This window comes from Eretmochelys imbricata, chromosome 2 (genome assembly GCF_965152235.1).
Source record: "Eretmochelys imbricata isolate rEreImb1 chromosome 2, rEreImb1.hap1, whole genome shotgun sequence".
NCBI classification, from domain to species: Eukaryota; Metazoa; Chordata; order Testudines; family Cheloniidae; genus Eretmochelys; species Eretmochelys imbricata.
The window spans coordinates 154,964,810-154,981,872 of record NC_135573.1 but is presented as its reverse complement, the minus strand read 5'-3'; the positions used below and the strand labels follow the sequence as shown (position 1 = coordinate 154,981,872).

General features: G+C 40.7%; 1 protein-coding gene across 6 annotated transcripts in view; it reads right to left on the bottom strand.

Annotated features, from left to right (window-relative positions):
• Positions 1 to 17,063, bottom strand: part of TEX10 (testis expressed 10) — a 121,400-nt gene that overhangs the window by 65,970 nt on the left and 38,367 nt on the right. For all 6 annotated transcript variants that reach the window (XM_077810863.1, XM_077810866.1, XM_077810861.1 and 3 more), the window contains 2 exons: positions 8,022 to 8,197; positions 3,537 to 3,714 (listed from right to left, as the gene is read on the bottom strand). In XM_077810863.1, coding sequence (XP_077666989.1) covers positions 3,537 to 3,714; positions 8,022 to 8,197 — 354 coding nt within the window. The remainder of the gene's footprint in view (positions 1 to 3,536; positions 3,715 to 8,021; positions 8,198 to 17,063) is intronic.

The window sequence follows — 17,063 nt, the reverse complement described above, 5'->3', positions numbered from 1 at the left end:
AATGATTCCAGAGGGAACAACTATTGCAGATATCAGTTTTCAGCCATGATTTTTCCTTATGTAGATGGGAATGTAGGAACTGCCTTATTAGATCAAAACAATGGTTCGCCTAGAATACTATCCTGTTTCTAAGAGCGGACAACACCAAATGCTTCAAAGGAAAGTGCCAGAAACGCTGCAACAGGCAATTATAGACTAACCTGCCCACAAGACAAGTTTCTTAGGGCTAGTCTGCACAAGACGTTATACAGATATGATCATACTGGTATACTTAAGCCACCATAGTTATATTGGTGTAACTCCCTGTGGACACTCATTCTGCAATTAGTGTCTTTTTCCAGTTCAGTTTAAACTGCTTCTGAAGTATTAACTAAACCGAGAAAAGGCATTCTTATTCTGGAATGAGAGTGCCCTCACAGGGAGTTACACTGGTTTAATTCATACTTTACCCTTTTACTAGTGTAACTTCCCATGTAGACAAGCCCCTCCGTCCATTAGAGGTTGGTTTATGCCCTGAAACAGGAGTTCATATGCCTTCTAAAAAAAAAATTATTAAATCTCTATTACTGTAACTTTGAATGTTCTCATTATTCATAAGTGCCCAATTATTTTCAAATCTTGGTAAGCTACTCATCTCAATGGGGCCTGACTGTAAACTAGTGCAGTGTTTTATTTCTGGCTGCCTCTACCCAATTGGCATTCTTTTTTTTTTCCCCTCTTAAAACTCCCCAGCAAGGGGGCAGTAAGGGTGAGATTTCTGGGGTAGTCCGGATGCTGATATTTTAACCACCATCTTGTCTAACTCTATTCAGAGTAGATCTATGCAACGAACTGGTAAAATGTCTGTCGACAGCAGATTTCTCACTGCTGCTACCATCCATGGAGCTCTACTGGTAGTAGCAACTATCAGAAATTTTAATCAAAAAAAAAAAAAAAATCTAGTTGTAGACAAGGCCCCGAGTCCACAGACAGACTGAAACAACAAGATGTGCATAGTCACAGTCACCTCAGTGGGGTGTTGATTCCAACATACTAACAACAATTTAAATGGCAATTTTGTTAACTTGCTCACTGCTAGTCCTTTGAAGCAGAAATATCCTATTTAATGTTCTTATTCATAATTGCTGTTTGAAGTAGGAAAAACTGGAGTGGAGAGCAGTGGGTCAAGTTGATTGCTGTCACGGATCACTAGGGTACAAGACTAGGAGTTCAAAGCCCGCCCCTTCTGGCCCCCACCCCCACAAATTCAAAATCACTCTTTGCCTCTGCTTGCAAAGAGGAAGGGCAGATGAGATGCATTACTTCTCCACTGCCAAAAGTCTTAACTACCTCCTGGGTGCCAAAAATCTTAACTACCTCCCACGCCTTCTGAGGTGCCAAAAGAACCAACTGTCCCCTACCAAGCTGCCAAAATCTCCAGCTTCCTGACAACTTCCAGAATGCAGTAATGCGTTTAATACAAAAATCTGCCGCACTCTTAAAAATTGAGACAGCATAACGTAAATTTTATTTAATATCAAAATAAACACCACAAGGAAAACTGTCCCCATTGCATTAATCATTTTTGCATTTATTTCAAAATTGAAAGGATGTATTGAAATTGAGGCAGCCACTGAACTTCTAGTATATGGCCATGGGCTTTGCCACAGAATTTTATTTCTAACTTGCCACAAACTACACAGGGCCTTAATCTTATAGTTTAACACATGATAACATGGTATGTACAATTTTTATTGGCACCATTTTGTGCATTGGTTGCATTATTCACTAGTGGTGAATCCATAAACACGTTGTGCAGATTTTCCTAAACTAGTACCAATAAAAATTTTATACCACACCCCACCATTATGCACTGTGTTATGCGCCATACACTTTACTGGAAAACTATTTCTTAAGTTTTAGAGCGTTTTGAAAAATTGTGTGACTTTTTCAATCCTCTCCTCGAGCTTATTTATCTGGTGTCCAACCATAGAGGGAGACAAATTTAAGTTTAAAGATACCTTCTTTACAGATCCACAGCATTGGTGCTACCCCCCTAGTTTCGGAATAGTCTCTTGGAGAAACTCTTCAGTGTGCCACACCCCCAAGGGTCTCACTCTTCCTTAAGGTAGGCCACACGGCCTCACCACCTCCTGTGGCCAAACATCTGTGGCTCCAGACCTCCAGGGTCACACTGCAAGTTCTGTTCAGTGAGGCCAACTGAGACTCTCTCCTGGTAGAGATTTGTACACTCTTCAGGGATTAGTGCACCTCACCAAGCATTTGCAGTGACTCTCAAACAGCATTGTCAAAACAGTAGGGTTTATTAGTCAACTGGAACACAGCATAGACAGTCCTTAGGTTAGCACAGAAAACTAAAGGTTAAAGCACAGACCATTCTAGTTAGCCCCGAGCCCGGCCAAGCTGTAGGGAACCCCATGGTTCAAGCTTTGTCTGTCTCTCCATCTGAGCTCCTCAGTCAGATCCCAAGCGATAGCCCCAGCTCCTTCCAGCAGCCAACTCTTCTCCCCCGCCCCAGACACACACCCCTCTCTAGTCCTTTGTTCTCCAGCCAAAGGATGTTTGCTCAGCTTCCTGCTGAAAGATGAGGAAATCCATCTCCCTCTGGGTCCTTGGTTGCTAAACTCAGTGTCCTAGTGATTGGATTTGCCATTATCACCTCAGCCAGTCCTTTTCCAATGACCCACTCAAGCTCAGACAACTAGGCAACATTAGTACCTATGTCTCTGAGCCTGCCCTGAGAGCAAACAGTCATTTTCCACCCAGGAGAAAATGTAACCTACAGGGGAAACTGAGGCACACATAGGCAATAGAAAAATATTACCTAAAATTTGTCACACCTAGAAGGAACCCTTCTTATAAAAAGATACACTTTAAAATATCAATGGGTGAAATACATGGCCCCATTAATATTCCTATCGACTTTAGTGGGCCCAGGATTTCATCCAATGACTTTCAAGCTGGATTTCTGAGGATCTTCCAAGGCAAGGAGCAATTATTAACAAGAGATTAATTATTAATAAGCCATCTGTCTGGCCAGTATCATTAGGCTATTTACCACAGCAACCAAGGTAGACATTCATCTTAAGAAGGAGTTTGAAGAAGGGCAGGATATGACGACACTGATTACTAAGAGTTTCACCGTAAATGAGAGCATGTTAATGTGCCTATTGGGAAAACGAACAAAATGAAAATGGAACCTGCCATCTCTGGCAGAGCAAAGGGGACAGATCATAACACAGAGATAAGAGACTGGAAAAATTAAGGGGGAACCTGTGGAGGGACTTGATCAAAGAGAAGAACTGAGAATGTGATTTTGACAAGACCATCAAGTTCCCATTTCTGGCTCTGCAGGGTCACGTGATATCTGACCTTACTTGCTAAATTACTATAATGTTTATAAACAATTACAAATTAGTAGTGTAATTATGACATGGTGAACGAAAACTCACTGCATAAAATAACTTGATATTTAAGAAAAATAATGCTAAGTTAAAAAAAACCCAAAAGCATAGTTAAATAGATGGACATTTTACCTCACATGCAGTATCCCAATGAGGGTGGCAGCTAGATCTGAAGACATTCTTCCCATAATGCAGCAGCGACTTAGAGAAGAAAGTAAGTCAGTTGGTAAACATGGTAGAAAGTATACAAGCTGCACTAAGCGTTGCTGTGACTCTGCTGGAAGAAGAACCAGAGTGCCATCTAGTGGATCTAAATTTTAAAAAAGGTACACAAAAAAAACTGAATTAAACACTATCATGCTTGAAAAGATTTTCCCCCTAATATTGCATAAGACACTGAAGACTGATTAATCTACCAAAGCCCAACTTGTCCCTTCAATTCTAGGACCCATAGTAAATGGATGGCCACTGGGGACTGTTTTCACAAATGTAACAGCAAATCAATCAAGAAGTTTGTCTGTAAGGACAAAGTAGCAGAGAAATCAAGGAGGGGTAAAGAAATCAGGAAGGCCACTGGGGCTCCTACGTGGCTGTAAGTATAATAAGTTAAAAGTATTAACAATACCAAGCATTTACAATACATTTTTCATCTTCAAAGCATTTTACAATATCAGTTAAGTAAAATATCCATATGAATTTTCGTTGTTGCTTCAATGTCCGTTTCTGTATGGCTCTTTCTATTTGGGTTTTGGTAACCACTTGCTTTTAGATTATCCATGTTTGGATAAGTGTAGTCCACTATAAAAAAACTCCCATTCAAGCACATGTATAGAAAAAGTGATAAACAAAGCAGCCAGACTATCTGCAGACTCAGGGAAACAACTTAAAGATTCCATTATTTTAGAAAGTGAAAGGTTAGATACTTCTTTACAGTTCCAGTATTGCTAAGCCCAAGCATTCAAAGATCATGAGTCAGTCCAAAAATTAATTAAGAGATTGGTTTAAAAATCTTGAGATTGTTTAAAAATATTAGATTTAGAGTTCTTTTTAGATGTCTTATGGTTCTTGAGTGTATAGTGTATGCTTGGGTCACATTTTCAGACTTTTCTCTGCAACAGTGAAGTATAGAAACTTAATTTTAAAATGAAAACAGATTCTTACAATATCACTTGACTAAGAGTTGGGGCTTTACAAAAAAACAGTAAATATTGCAAGACTCAGGATAAAAACTCGTGAATTGGCAACACTGCAGTAAGAAATACTTTCTTCAGGAAATTCCAATGCTGCAGAATAATGGAATAGACAGAGAAATTATTATTAAAACAACAGTAACAAAAATACTTTATATAGAGCTTTTCATCCTGATAGACCTCAAAATATTTAACCAACTTTTATATAAAACACAGGAATTCCTTTCAACCACAAGCAAAATGCAGCCTGGGATGGAACAGAGGAGCTGTTTAACAGCATACAGCAACACTTATTATTCATATTGCAGTAGCAACTAGTAGCCCCAGTCATGAACCAGGGGGCCTAAGTATGCTAAGTACTGTATCAGTGGTTCTCAACTTAGTTACCATGGTGGGCTTCATCCAATACTACCTGTATGGACCTGAGAACGTCACATGCGCCGCAGACATGTGCTGAGTGAGCCGCAAGTTGAGAACTGCACTGTACAAATATAATGAAAAGATGATCCCTGACCCAAAGATTAATCATTTTAGTACACGACATTTTGCACCTTGAAGTCTTTAAACCATGATTTGAGGACTTCAATAGCTCAGACATTGGTGAGAGGTTTACTGCAGAAGTGGGTGGGTGAGATTCTGTGGCCTGCATTGTGCAGGAGGTCAGACTAGATCATAATGGTCCCTTCTGACCTTAATGTCTATGAGTCTAAGAGAAGAAAAATACTGCATCCAAGCAAAGCAGGGAAGTATGTAATTTCTTGAAATTTCAGGGAAAAATCTGCGTAAGAAGAATATAATTACCCAAACTGGAATTTGGCCAATATAGAAGGGCTAACTTCCCCACTCTTGCAACAAATACTGTTCTATAAAAGTCTTATCCAAAGTATAACACCTCTAGGAATGAGGACTGTCAAGAGACTAAAAAACTTAATCGTGTGACTAAAAAAATTATCCACACAATTAAACACACAGTTAATAATATCAGATACTATGAATGGCAATATACCAAAACCTGTTGGAGAACACTTCAATCTCCCTGGACACACAATAGCAGATTTAAAGGTAGCCATCCTGCAGCAAAAAATCTTCAGGACCAGACTTCAAACAGAAACTGCTGAGCTTCAGTTCATTTGCAAATTTGACACCATCAGCTCAGGATTAAACAAAGACTGTGAATGGCCAGCCAACTACAAAAGCACTTTCTCCTCCCTTGGTGTTCACGCCTCAACTGCTAGAAGAGGGCCTCATCCTCCCTGATTAAACTAACCTCGTTATCCCTAGCCTGATTCTTGCTTGCATAGTTACTCTGGAAACTCTGGAAATTTCCACTACATGCATCTGACGAAGTGAGTATTTATCCACAAAAGCCTATGCTCCAATACATCTGTTAGTCTATAAGGTGCCACAGGACTCTTTGCCACTGTTAATAATAGAATACCATTTTTCTAAATATTTTTGGATGTCTTCTACATTTTCAAATATATTGATTTCAATTACAACACAGAATACAAAGTGTACAGTGCTCACTTCATATTTATTTATTACAAATATTTGCACTGTAAAAACCAAAATACTATTTTTCAATTCAACTCATACAAGTACTGTAGTGCAATCTCTTTATCATGAAAGTTGAACTTACAAATGTAAAATTATGTACAAAAAAACTGCATTCAAAAATAAAACAATGTAAAACTTTAGAGCCTACAAGTCCACTCAGTCCTACTTCTTGTTCAGCCAATCACTCAGACAAACATGTTTGTTTACATTTACAGGAGATAATGCTGCATGCTTCTTGTTTACAATATCACCTGAAAATGAGAACAGGCGTTCGCATGGTACTGTTGTAGTCAGTGTTGCAAGATATTTACATGCCAGATGCGCTAAAGATTCCTTTGTCCCTTCATGCTTCAACCACCGTTCCAGAGGACGTGCTTCCATGCCAATGACAGGATCTTCTCAATAATGATGCAAAGCAGTGCGGACTGACACGTTCATTTTCATCATTTGAGTCAGATGCCACCAGCAGAAGGTCGATTTTTTTTTTTTTTTTTTTTGGTGGTGGTGGTTCAGGTTCTGTAGTTTCCACATCGGAGTGTTGCTCTTTTAAGACTTCTGAAAGCATGTGTCACACCTCGTCCCTCTCAGATATTGGAGGGCCCTTCAGATTCTTAAACCTTGGGTAACGTGCTGTAGCTATCTTTAGAAACCTTCTTAGTGTTTTGTCAAATCTGCAGAGAAAGCATTCTTAAAAAGAACATTGTGCTGGGTCATCATCCCAGACTGCTATAACATGAAATATATGGCAGAATGCAGGTAAACAGAGCAGACATACAATTCTCCCCCAAGGAGTTCAGTCACAAATGTAATTAATGCATTATTTTTTTTAACGAGCGTCAACAGCATGGAAGCATGTCATCTGGAATGGTGGCCGAAGCATGAAGGGGCATACAAATTTTAGCACATCTGGCATGTAAATACCTTGCAATGCCAGCTACGAAACTGCTATGCAAACTCCTGTTCTCACTTTCAGGTGACACTGTAAATTAGAAGTGGGCGGTATTATCTCCTGTAAATGCAAACAAACTTGTTTGTCTTTGCAACTGGCTGAACATGAAGTAGGACTAAGTGGACTTGTAGGCTCTAAAGTTTTACATTGTTTTGTTTTTTAAGTGTAGTTATGTAACAAAAAAAATCTACTTTTGTAAACTGCACTTTCATGATAAAGGATTGCACGACAGTACTTGTATGAGGTGAACTGAAAAATACTATTTGTCATTTTTACAGTGCAAATATTTGTAATCAAACATAATAATATAAAGTGAGCATTGTACATTTTGTATTCTGTATTGTAATTGAAATCAATATATTTGAAAATGGAGAAAAACATACAAAAATATATAATAAATTTCCATTGGTATTCTATTGTTTAACAGTGTGATTAAAACAGTGCCATTAATCGCAATTAATTTTTTTGAGTTAATCACATGAGTTAACTGCAATTAATCAACAGCTCTACTAGGAACGTACTCCTTACAACCCTGATGGTTCAGTTAAGAACCTGAACAAACAAGGCCTTTAGAAAGCATTAAACTACTGTTAAGTAGAGAGAAACATAAAATAAAGGAATATCACGAAGTCCAGCTTTGTACAGAAATTAGATATCAAATGTTCTCATCTATCAGTCCAGCCTAAAAAAAAAAAAAAAAAGAAAAAAAGATAGCTTCAAATGAAACTTCAGTTTTGAGGGAAATAAAATTGCTGCAGCCATGACTTTCTTTGCAAATTTCTATTTTAAGGGTATGAATAACCATTTCATGTATGTACTCTGCCTTTAGTCAGGAGACACAGGATTTTTCACTCCTTGTACCATCCCTCTCATGTCAAGTGACAAGACAAAATTCATTATGTTTTAGTACAAAAGTCTTACCATAAATTCGAGAAGCAGTGGCTTGCAAACTTTGTAACAATTCCTTGTTTGAATGAGATGCAGCAGAATGAATGGTCTCAATCAACTGGTTTGAAAGCTCAGGCTTTCTTGAACCAAGGAGAGCAAGCTGCTGAGGTAGGCCAGCCAGCCAACGAGATAAAACTTTACTTCGGCTCCTAAAAGAAGGGGGAAAAAGTTAGTTGGAAAAATTATTTTCTCTTCAATACAAATATTCTTAAATCTATTTTATGTTTACAATAAATACAGAATACTTATAATACTGTAATGTAGTATCTATTTATAATGTTTCAGCTAGGAGTCTGATTGTGTTGGTACGTAGTGAATCATCATACACGCACTTCTCTCACAGCCCCAACAGTTTATGCAACATGTAACCGAACAACCTCCTTCAGAACTCAATTTCACAAATTGACTATATGCTGGTGAAAAAGCATTTCCTTTTGTTTGCTCTAAATTTACCATCTATTAATATCCTTTAGTGACCCAACATATTATGGGCCAGAGGAAAAGTACACACAATTCAGGGTTCACTATATCCTTAACACTGAATACCAAAAGTCCCCTGTAACTCTTCACTTTCCAAACTAAAATTTTATTTTTTTTTTGGCTCATATCATATTTAATCATATCTTCACTGTCCTTCTCTATCTTTTTAATCTCAGATTTATTTATTTATTTATTTTAAGAGAAAAGGAAACTGGACAAAATGCTTCAAAGAAAGGAGTTCAATACAATGTCATGTTCCTTTAGTTTCTTACCCATCCTATTTGCCTTTTCCATTGCTGCTTCACCCTAAATTGACATTTCGTATAACCATTCCCACTCTTTAATCCACAGGATTTTCTCTCTTATCTCATGGTTTATATTCCTAATTAGGAGCAAGGTTGTTTGTTTATTTTTATCAGAGACCTTATAAAAAGCTTTTTTTTAAAAAAAAAAAATGATGTCCATCACATCTCCTTTATCTATATTTTTTCTAAAGAACTTTAACAGATTAGAGAGGCATTATTCTCCCTTTCAGAAAGCATAGCAGTTGGATTATATTTAGCCAAGTATATATTTCCAAACAAGTGTGTTGCATTATTCAATCCTCCCAATATTTCCATTATTTAAAGGATATTTTTGAATGAATTATGTAATGAACTTCCATGAATTCATGTACTTCCCTCACTTTATCATGAAGGTTTTAATCTTGCATTGTTATCTTTTATGACTAAATACATAGTCTGTCCATGTTTCCAACAATGTATTTAAACCGTTACAGATATGTCTCCTGTATCTCTCCATCCAAGAAAAAGTTCATTACAGGGTACAGTAAACACAGTAAATTACAGTAAACACAGTTCTTTAAGTATATCGCTTCTACAGATTTACACCCAAAGATGGAGCATGTCCAGGCAAACTTTTTGGCGAAAGGGCCACATCTGGGTGGGGAAATTGTATGCAGGGCCATTAATGTAGTGCTGGGGAAGGGGTGCAGGAGAGAGTGCGGGATGTGGGAGGAGGTGCAGTGTGCAGGATGGGGCTCAGGGCAAGGGGTTGGAGTGTAAGAGGGGTGCAGCAGGGGGCTCATGGCAGGGGGTTAAGGGGTTCAGGGCAAGTGGTTGGGGTGCAGGATACGGGCTGTGGCCCCGCTTACCTCGAGCAGCTCCGGGGTGGCAGCGGTGTGCAGCAGGGCTGAGGCAGGCTCCCTGTTTGCCCTGGCCCCACGCCGCTCCTGGAAGTGGCCAGTATGTCTGGCAGTGGCTCATGGGTGTGGGGTGGTTCCCGGCTAATGGGACCTGCGGGGGGCGGTGCCTGCAGGCAAGGGCAGTGCACAGAGCACTCTGCTCCCGCCTCAAAGGCTGCAGGGATGTGGTGCCAGCCGCTTCCAGGAGCAGCGCAGGACCAGGGCAGGCAGAGAGCTTGCCTTAGCCCCGCTGCGCCATGGGCTCGCAATCCCCGTGGGCCAGACTGAAAGCCCTGATGGGCCAGAACTGGCACATGGGCCGTAGTTTGCCCTCCCCTGTGCTGGAGAGTGAAAGTGTGACCTTTGAGGCTGTATGAGTAAGGCTCCGTGTTTGTCACGGATTCCGTGACTTTCCGTGACCTCAGACTTCTGCAGCAGCCCATTGTGGCTGGCCCAGGAGCCGCCTGAGCAGCTCAAGCAGCCCCAAGGTGAGTCTCAGGGTCCTCCTGCCATAGGGTGTGGTGCAGGGGGGCTCAGGGCTTGAGCTACTGTTTATTTGTGTGTGGGGGGAAAGGGGTTATTCCTCTCCCTCAGCTCCCCTAGCTCCACCTGCTGCCTCTGCCAGCAGCCAGGCACTGCCCCTGCAGCTCCCATTGGCTCCAGTTCCCAGCCAATGGGAGCTGCAGAAACTGGGCTTGGGGCAGAGTGGAATCAACACGTAGAGCTAGGGAGCTGGGACCACCGCTTCCCAAGAACTGGATAAGGAGCCTGCCCCAGCCCCTCCAAGCCCGTCCCCTTGTACCCATGCCCGCCCTGGCCGCGACGCCAACCCCACCCCCCCCAGCACCCGCGCCCCCTTCCCCAGCACCCATGGTGCTTCCCTGGGCTGCACCTCCCTCCCCAACACCCACGGCGTCCCCCAAGCACCCATGGTGCCCCCCCCGGGCCGCGACTTCCCCCCCGAGCCCTCCCTCACCAGCACCTGCTGTGCCCCCCGAGTCTCTCTCCCCACCCTCCCCCATTTTAGTCAGGGGTATTTTTAGTAAAAGTCATGGACAGGTCACAGGTCTGTGAATTTTTGTTTACTACCCATAACGTGTCCATGACTTTTACTAAAAATACCCGTGACTAAAATGTAGCCGTATGCATGAGTGCTTCTGATTGGCTTCAAAAGTTTAGACCTAAGGGTATAACAGGGAGCATGGTCCTCAAGGCACTCAGTTCTTTTTCTCTATATCTAAAAAAAAATGTCAAGTAGTATTCCAAACTTTAAAGAGGGGATTATTTTTTAAAATGGAGAAATTAGTTAAGGGAGGCAAATTAATATCAGACTCAAAAGGAAATTAATATCAGACTCAGAATGTATACCACAAGTGACACTCAGAAATTAAAAAAAAAAAAAAAAAAAAACACCAAAGACAATAAAAATGGTTTAATGGTAAGATAAAGGAGCTTATTTGAGCAAAACAGATATCTTCCAGAAAACAGAAATGCAGCCCAAGGAACAATGTATGGCAAGTAAAAAGTAAGATGGAAGTGAGAAGAGCTAAGAAAACTTTGAAGAGAAATAGGCAAAGAAGAAATTATATTTATGTGCATCAGATGCAAAAGACTAAAGATTTGGACAGACTGTGCAAGACTGAATCTGCTGGACTACCAGGGAGAAAAATAGAACATTTAAAGAGGAAAGGAGCATTGTGGTGAAGCTGCAGATGTTGAGATACCTACTGCAGACCTGCTCTCTTCAGATAATAAAAAACACTGTGAAAGAGTGAGACATCATTGTCAAAGAGCAAGGTGTCAAAGGAGATGTTAGAAGTAGATGAGGAGGGGAAGAGAAAAGGGAAGGATGATAGAGTGAGGTGACAAAATTATTGAGGTTAGTCAAGAGGAGAAAAGAATGAGAGGAACTTCAGAGGGACTTAAATCTACGTGAAAGGGCAGCACAATGGCAAGTGAAATGTGTTATAAACAATATAAGATGATGTACACTGGAAAGAATTATTTGAATTACTCATGTACATCTCAGGCACAAACTCAATGCTACCTGAGTAGGAGCATGAAGTTCACTCAACAGGTCCCCTGATCTCTGAGAGGCACCTCAAACCTCTGCTTCTGGAACCTATCCATCCCATTCAGCCATATGGAGGGTCACGTGTATATGATCATTCTACAGTTTGTGAATTCACTGCAGAACCACATCCAGGCCACAGATCTGTGTTTCAGAGTCTACCCTGATCTACCCCAGAGATCCGAAACACTGTCATCATTACCAGATCCACCCCTAAAGAGGGAAAGGCTGAATGTATGTTTTATTAAATGATGTATGCAAGTTTATTGTTAGCACGTTTATTTTAGAATACCAGTTAGTTAACAGACTGATGAGGCAGAACTCTTACTACTTTGGGAAGGAATTTAGGATGAGATGGAAGACTGCTTTGTCATTGTGGGTGACAGTAAACAATTAGTCAGCCATGGGTCCTGTAATTTGCTTATTATTCTAGAAAGATGTGATTAGTATAATGAAGGCTGTTTTGACAGAAAGGTGAAATAAGGAACATTCCCTCATAGGTTCAAAGGGGGGGGCGTGGTCACAAACTGAGTAAGTACTAGGTTGAGATCCCATATCAGAGATTACTCAGACTGGACGATAAACGTTTACTAATCCCTTCATGAACCTCTTAACTATATCATGCATGAATACTGTCTTATCAATTAATGCATGATGCACCAAAATGGCTAAGTGGACGTTCCCAGACAATATAAAGTCCCAATAGCTTTAACTGAAGTAGGTATTCAAGTATGGAGTAAATAGAAGATGTTTCTGGAACTATGTTATTATTGTCCTAAATTAAAAATCTCTTCCATCTGAAGTCACAGAAGGGTGGTGATTTGACTGTTTGCTAGAATTTATTGGGACATGCTGAATTTCAAGAAAGCAAGACTTTTTAATGTCTGTCAGAGTTCGATGGCCATGCTGTCAAATGCAGACAGCATATGTTTGAGTGATAAATCAGACCGTTCTGTTGGGTAAGTGGTTACTGGGAAAAACCAAAAGGTCCCTTTAGATAGATGAAGAAAATCTTGAAGTTGTTGTCTCACCTATTCTGTTGCAAATCAAAGTTATTGACACTTTAGCCTGTCTATTTTTTCTGGACTCTGAACTGAAGGAAATGGGGGAAAGGAAAGGCATAAAGAAGACCTATTATCCAGTTGAACAGAAAAACATCTGATATGAACCGGCTGTCTGCTCCTGCTCTCAAACAAAACGTCAAGCATTTTGAATTGTGTCTGGTTGCAAACAAGTGTATGTCTGGATAGCCCTAGAGAGAGAGTGTATCTCATCTACAACTGAAGTCTTCAGTTACCTTATGTCAGCAGTGGCCAACCTGTATAGGGACCAACTCCGGAGCTGGAGCTACAAGTGCCAATTTTCCAATGTGCCAGGGAGTGATCACTGCTCAACCCCTGGCTCTGCCACAGGCCCTGCCTCTGCCCCCACTCCACCCCTTCCCACCCCTCCCCATAACCTGCCGTGCCCTCGCCCCTCACCCTCACCCTCACCGCCTCCTGCATCCCACAAAACAGCTAATTGGGAGGTGCAGGAAGGGAGGGTGAGGCACTGATCGGCGGGGCTGCCAGTGGGCAGAAGGCGCTGGGAGCGGGAGCGGATGGGGGGCTGCTGATGTATTACTGTGGCTCTTTTGCAATTTACATTGGATTTATTTAGGGTTTGGACTCCATTGGGAGTTGGGCATCTGAGTGTTCAAGAGAGGAACACTTCTGTAAGCTGCTTTCAGTTAAGCGTACAGCTGTTAGGGGATGTAGTTCAGACCTGGGTCTGGGTTTGCAGCAGGCTATCAGGTCTGGCTCAAACCAGGCAGGGCACTGAAGTCCTAAGCTGACAGGGCAGGAAAGCAGGAGCAGAAGTAGTCTTGGCACATCAGTTTCCAACGCCCAGGGGGTTTGTGATCCAACCCATCACAAAGATGCACTTGGAATAGAGGCTATGGTATCTGAGGGGTCCCATGACACAGATTGGCTCTGCTAACAGAGGTCAATATTTGTGCCATTTCTTTGCTTGGAACCAGAGGTGTCTGATACAAAGGATTACATTCCTGAAGACTGGCTCTGTTAATGGAGGTCAACATCTGAGACGGCTCATCTTGTTAGACAGCCAACTCCAATGGTTGCAAAACCTTCAGTACCAGGATATTAGATTCTACCCTGGTAGCAGAGATCTTGGAAGGGGTCTTATGCTGCTCGTTAGTCCCTGAAGGAGACCTATCTGTACTTACAGATCCTAAGGATTCTAAATCAAGAGGACTTGGTTGCAAAGGCATCATGGAGAAGGCAAGCTTGGAGCCAGTTTTGATGCTCCTTATGAGCCCTTCGGGTCAAGGTGTTGCATATGGTTCAGAGAAACAGAGAACAACCTTCCCCAAGGCAAACACCTTTTTCCTTGAAGATGCACAGATCAGTGCTGCAGGTTGGGAATGGACTAAAATGAACTAAATAAAGAAATAAATAACTTTTAAAACGATAAAATTTAAAAGACTAATCTGACACCAACTGAAAGCTAGCTAACAACGTGAGAGTCTTGATTCAAAGATCCTGGTTGGAAGAAACTAGTGAGATTTCTGGTCTGTCTGCAACCACTGACAGAAAAAACTGAGGTGGCTGAAACATCACAATCCCTCTCATAGCCTCACCTTCAGAATATTCAGTAGCAGTAAGAGAAGGGCCAAGAGGAGATGCGAGAGCACTCCAACAGGCACTGCTATGAGAGCAGAGCTGCATTACTGCACATCCCAGGAGTGGGAACGTGCAGGGACCACTTGAAGTTCCAACTCACAGCAAGGGACGGCTTATTGTGAAACAAAACTTTTGCTATGTAAACTGTCAATTATTTCCTGGAATAGTAGAGACATCCAGATAATCCATTTCATTATACAGAGCAAAGGCATCCAACTAATGTGCATACTCCACAATCTCAAACCACCTCCTTGGAAGCCTAAATCCTCAAATATCCCCTAAAGAAATACCAGTGCTACAAAGTAATTATACATCAATATAAAAATCTGCGACATATTGAAAATGCAAGCATAATTAAAATTTAATTTAATAACATGGAACACCATATTGAGTGTATTGTATATTTTCATATTTAATTCTATACTACATCCCTTTTCAATTTGCCTGATTGAAAAGGGATGTATTATTTCCGGTCCGCTGCAACCAGAGTACTTGCCAGAGAATGTGCATCAGGCTTACTACAGAGAACACATGACTGTTCTAAGAAGGGATCATGATGAAGTCATTGCAGAAGAGGCATTATATTCCTGTTTGAGTGGAGGATCAGAGACTGGATAGAACCAACAAGTAGAATTGTAGGTGAATTGTCAGGAACTATCCTCTTCCCCTCCATGTCTGAGGAGCATTCTGTTACCAAGAATGCAGTACCTGGAGGTCTCAGGAACTGAGGCAACAGTCTGCCCTAGAACACACAACAGACTAGTTATTTGACACCCCTTAGCCTGAGCACTCCTACTCTCTCCTCTTGAAGGCACTGGATAAAGTGCCTGAAGTCTCAGAAGACGAGGAACCATGCAAATCTGAGGACTTAGATCCAAGTAGTTTGGCTCAAAGATCTCCCAGATTTAAATGGGATCTTTGGAATCCGCCAGGAACCAGAGGGACACAAATCCTGAAAATCAGTTTAAGTGCCTTCTGTATAAGCAGTAACTTCTTGGTTTTGACAGATACAGTAAGTACATTGGAGACAGAGCATCTTCTCAGGGAGTGACCTTTCCTTAAGTATCCCAGACAACAGGGCACATTCATCTGTTTCCTGACTTCTTTGCTTTACATGGGGCACAGAATATAAACTCCCATATTTTGTCTTACTAGACCATCTCAGCATCCACAGATAGAATGAGTAAAGGCACAGTGCTCAGCCACTATTGAGCTAGAGCAAGTTATTACTACAACTTTTATCATTATTATATTATTTCTATTACAGTAGTGCCTAGAGAACCCCAACAGGGATCAGGGCCCCATTGTGCAAGGTTACGCGCACACATTACAAAAAAGACAGTCCCTACTCCAAAATGCTTACAATCTGTACAAAGTTCCATTACTTTTTAAATAAGAACCAAGAGCAGCTCTGGAAAACTCCACAGCTGTTAACTGGGCTGCGGTGGAATCACACAAGTGTGATAATATAAAAAGGCTGAACATTAAAAATAATTATTTCTGGGAATAAGATATCCAAAGTATACTAATCAACACTGCTAGCAGCTAGTGAAATGTAGACGTGTAGTAAAAAAAGTTTCTGCACCATAGATACAGGAAAGAAATTGGATGTTGTCTTTTAAAAACTCAGGGCCAAATATTCAGAAATAAAAGGGAGCTCTGTGAAGGTACTAGAGCAAAAACAATATGGGTGTCCACATTTCCAAACATGTTGGATGTACAGAGAGGTCCTTCTCACAGAACTCACATTTTATCCCTACTAAAAAAGGAGAAAAAACTGCAATCCTAGATGTCACATCAGCAACAATTTACATACAGTTGTTGAGCTACGAACAGATCACACACCTCATTTATAAGTGGAAGTATGCAATCAGGCAGCAGAAGAGCCCACACCCCCCAAAAATTAAAAAAATAAAAAAAAGCAACACAGTACAGTACTGTGTTAAACGTAAACTACTAAAAAAAAATAAAGGGATAGTTTAAAAAAAGATTTGATGAAGAAAGAACTGTTTCTGTGCTTGTTTCATTTCAATTAAGATGGTTAAAAGCAGCATTTTCTTCTTCAAAGCTGTATTAAGTTAACATTCAGTTGTAAACTTTTACAACCACCACCATGTCATTTTGTTCAGTTACAAACATTTCAGAGTTACAAACAACCTCCACTCCCAAGGCGTTCGTAACTCTGAGGTTCTATTGTAGTTCAATTTAATTCTTTACCAAGCTAAATGTAAACGATCTAATTTTCTAATGTATCTATTTCTGCAAATCTCCATCTTTGCCACACATAAAAATGTTTTAAAAAGTAGTCATGTGTGGAATTTCAAGGCAAAAAAGAAATTAAAAACCTCTGCTTAATGAATGAACTGGGATAATTAACTATTTAAAATTTTACACATGCTTAAATTTACTGGAAATAGAAATTAGGTAATAAATTATATTTGAGCACAGATTGGCCAAATTCTCCAAAACAATTCTGGCAGTGGGGAAGAAATTGTGAAAAATGGAGCAAAGGGACACATCATCTGAGCTTTCCCCAATGAGCTTTTATTCTGTATCAACAAGCTTTGTTCTACCGTGGAAGTTCATGGCCTAAACTT